General features: G+C 43.6%; 1 protein-coding gene across 1 annotated transcript; it reads right to left on the bottom strand.

The window, feature by feature from the left end:
- Window positions 1-537: 537 nt before the first annotated feature.
- Window positions 538-2,913, bottom strand: nrn1lb (neuritin 1-like b). The gene is made up of 3 exons (XM_028573425.1): window positions 2,853-2,913; window positions 2,405-2,552; window positions 538-841 (listed from the first exon to the last, which is right to left on the bottom strand). The coding sequence occupies exons 1-3, from the start codon at window positions 2,911-2,913 to the stop codon at window positions 538-540; spliced, it is 513 nt and encodes a 170-aa protein (XP_028429226.1).
- Between the last annotated feature and the right edge of the window lie 685 nt (window positions 2,914-3,598).

Here is a 3,598-nt window from a genome sequence, read left to right as displayed (position 1 = left end):
GTAGAAGTTTGGTATCATTTTGGGCATTATTAGTGGGGTCATTTACGAGATACAAACATGGGTCCATTAGCCCCTGCGCTAAGCTATTCAGCTGATAACGCTACTCTACGCTAACTCTCCCAATGTTAGACCCAGGTGAAAAAAGCTTCGGGGGGGGTGTTTGGCTCGAGGTCATGGTGCAAAGGACCCTAGGGTGAAATTACTCCGAACCATCACTTTAAGTGACAGCTGCCAGTGTGCTTCATTTAAAGATTTATGTCAGAATGAAAGTAACTTCTTTGTCAACTTCCTTCTAAGAGCAAGGCTTATGATAATCTCAACATATTGTTATTTATTTAATGCCTAAATAGACGCTCCAGGTCGGAAACACTGAACCAAATGTTTCATTTTGATCCATTATTTAACTCCTTATTTTAGGATCAATATGTAATCATGATGAGCCTGACTTGTGAAGAGTGTTTTCCCTCATGTGTTTGGATCATATGGGGGGAGGAGGACGCTGACGACCTGTCTGATTAAAAGACTTAGATGGGTTAACTAACTCCTGAGCAGCAGTAGTAAGGTGCTGCATACAGGGAACATCAGTGTGCTGAAGGTGGGGCTGTGCTTGTTTGTTTGCCCTTTCAGTGTTTCCTGGTTGGTCTGGTCGGAGGTGGGAGGGCTCTGGGGTGCAGGCACAGTGCTGGGTGGGAGGGTGGTGCGGCTGGCACACATGTCGTAGAGGTTTCCAGAGAACTGCGTCTTCCTGGATTCTTGTCTTAAAGACTCCCAGACGGCTGCTGCGTCTCCAGGGCAGCTGGCCAAGGCTGAGTTGGCACAAACATGGAAAGCATTCCAGGACCTTCAAGGAACCAGGACATGAGGAGATGTCAGTGTAGAAATCTAATGAAGGTAAGGTTGCTTTCACACCTAGACTTATAGTTTTGACAGACTTGGTGCGATATGGGGGTGAAGTTGAAATATTGTTGCATTTTTTATTTGGTTCGGTTTGCATTCACACTGCACTTTGTCAAACATACTAAACATTGTAAACAAATATCACTCGGTAGAAACAGTCGCTGGTATATTAGACAGAAAATCCAAGTGAAACTGGCTGACACTTCTGGTATTAGCCTGGAGTGTAGCATAAACTTCTGGGCCCTGTAAAAAGGCATTATCTATGGGTCATCTACCACAACTATTCATTCTAGCATCTTTTTGGGCTCACATGAGGGCCCTGGGTCCCCTTTCCACCCCCACTCTGACGCCCCTGGTCTCAGCAATAATGGAGCAACATTAAATTTATAAGGTCTTGGATTTTCTGGTTTTGCTTTAGTGTTTCTAATATTTTATAAGAAGGCGAACAACGTGAGCAGCTGACGATGAGTGAAGGACGAGGCAGGCTCTGATGAGAGAGCGATGTGTTGTTTCACAGACGACGAGCAACGTGTGTTCATAATTGAAGTTAAATTCAAGTTACAGATTTGAAAGTTATCATCCTTTAAATCATATATAAGTCCATCAATTGTGTGCAAGGTTTTTGGTTCACTTCCTATATTTGGGTCAGATTGCATTCTTACCTAAAGTGAACCGAACCCTCGAGCACTTAGACGCAAACTGAGACCCCTTTTTGTTTTTTTTAAGCGGACCAGAGTTCGGTTGTTCGGTCCACACCAAAGTTCAAATGAGCTTTCACACCACCCCAAATGAACGGGACTATCTAACGAAACGCTCCAGGGTTCAATTAAAATGGACCAAACTGCTCAGGTGGGAAAGTAACCTAAGACACAGGTAAGGTACAATAATACAGTGATAATGGGTAACACCTAAACAAATGTTGAAAACACTACTAAAGACCTTGAGATGTTTAACCCTTCATCCCAGTGTTGGGGTGTGGTTACAGGTGCAACAAAGCATCATTCTGATCACGTCCAACAAAAAACAGACTTTCCAGTCTGGTGTTAAATTACTTTATTAACTTATAATCGTTCCCTTTTTAGCCTTAGTTTATTTGACAACACCTGTGGATATTCTAAAGGATTTATGTAAAAAACATATGTATTTCTGTAGTGAAACATATATTTTGTACTTATCAGCCTATTTGGTTTACACCAAGAACATAACTACTGTTTCCCATTATTGTATTTCTTGGGAAATGCAAAATAGTTTGGATTTGTATTCCCATGAATAAACTCTAGGCAGCATGCTAACATGCTTACAATGACCATGCTAAGCATGTTAAGCAGGTATAATGTTTACCATGTTTGACACTAGCATTCCTAGCGCCTTGACACTAGCAGGGGGTTAATGACTAATCATTAGAGCAGCTATAAGGATTATAACTTTAACAATGTAGGGGGTAGTTGTATCAAGACAGACAAGGCGTTACAGGATGGTTACCATCGTGATGGGCAGACACACACACCTGCAGATTGCATCAATGTCCTGTGTGCTCTGGTCCTTTTGTGTTTCCACCAAACTGTCTCCAAGTGTGAGTAAACACTGAGCAAAACTCTTGTAGATGGAATCACATGAAACAGATATTGCAGCTCCGAAACACATAGGGGCCAGGCCTAGTGGAGAGGAAGAGACAAGAGGAAAAGTATATTTAAACACTATATTTAGATAATTTGGGTATAAACGGGTTTAAATAAATGAATGATCAATACCAGTTTGCATACAGGGAGAACGGGTCGACAGAGGATGCCATAGCTATTGTGTTACACACTTTGCTAGAACATCTAGAGCACAGGAACACATATGCAAGGCTACTCTGGTTGATTTCAGTTCAGCATTTAATACAATCTTGCCAAACAAACTACGTAATAAACTACATGGACTTGGACTAGGCAACACATTATGCAATTGGATACTGGACTTTTTAACAAATCGCACACAATATGTCAGAGTGGGCAAGCATACGTCCTCCACCATGACCATCAACACCGGGGCCCCTCAGGGTTGTGTGCTTAGCCCACTTCTATATACACTCTTTACACATGACTGCAGTTCTTCTTTCCCATCCAATTATGTAATAAAATTTGCCGACGACGCAACAGTGCTCGGCCTCATCACCGGGAATAATGAGACTGCATACAGGCGAGAGGTCCAACTGCTGGCAGAATGGTGCAGCAGCAACAACCTGACCCTCAACACAAAGAAAACTAAAGAAGTCATAGTGGACTTCCGCAGGTCTGGACAGTTATACCACTCTCCACTCCTCATTGGGAATGAGGTGGTGGAGAGGGTATCTAGTTTTAAGTTCTTTGGTGTGACTGTGACGGAGGATTTGTCGTGGGGGAAAACCATCGCCTCTGCCACAGCAAAGGCCCAACAGCGCCTCTTCTTCCTTAGGAAGCTGAGGTGGGCAAAACTGCCCCAGAGACTCATGGTCAACTTCTACCACTGTGCAGTGGAGAGTGTGTTGACCTACGGGTTACTGGTATGGTTTGCTGCCTGCACAAGCGCAGAGAAGGAGGCCCTACACAGAGTGGTGAGAGCTGCAGGAAAGATCATTGAGGTCGTCCTCCCAGACATTCCAACCGTGTACACCTCGCGCTGCATGAAACGAGTGAAGAACATCCTCCAAGACCATTTACATCCAGCCCATCACCTCTTT

The sequence above is a fragment of the Perca flavescens genome, chromosome 1 (genome assembly GCF_004354835.1).
Source record: "Perca flavescens isolate YP-PL-M2 chromosome 1, PFLA_1.0, whole genome shotgun sequence".
In the NCBI taxonomy this organism is placed as follows: domain Eukaryota; kingdom Metazoa; phylum Chordata; class Actinopteri; order Perciformes; family Percidae; genus Perca; species Perca flavescens.
This window is presented reverse-complemented; position numbering and strand designations above follow the sequence as displayed.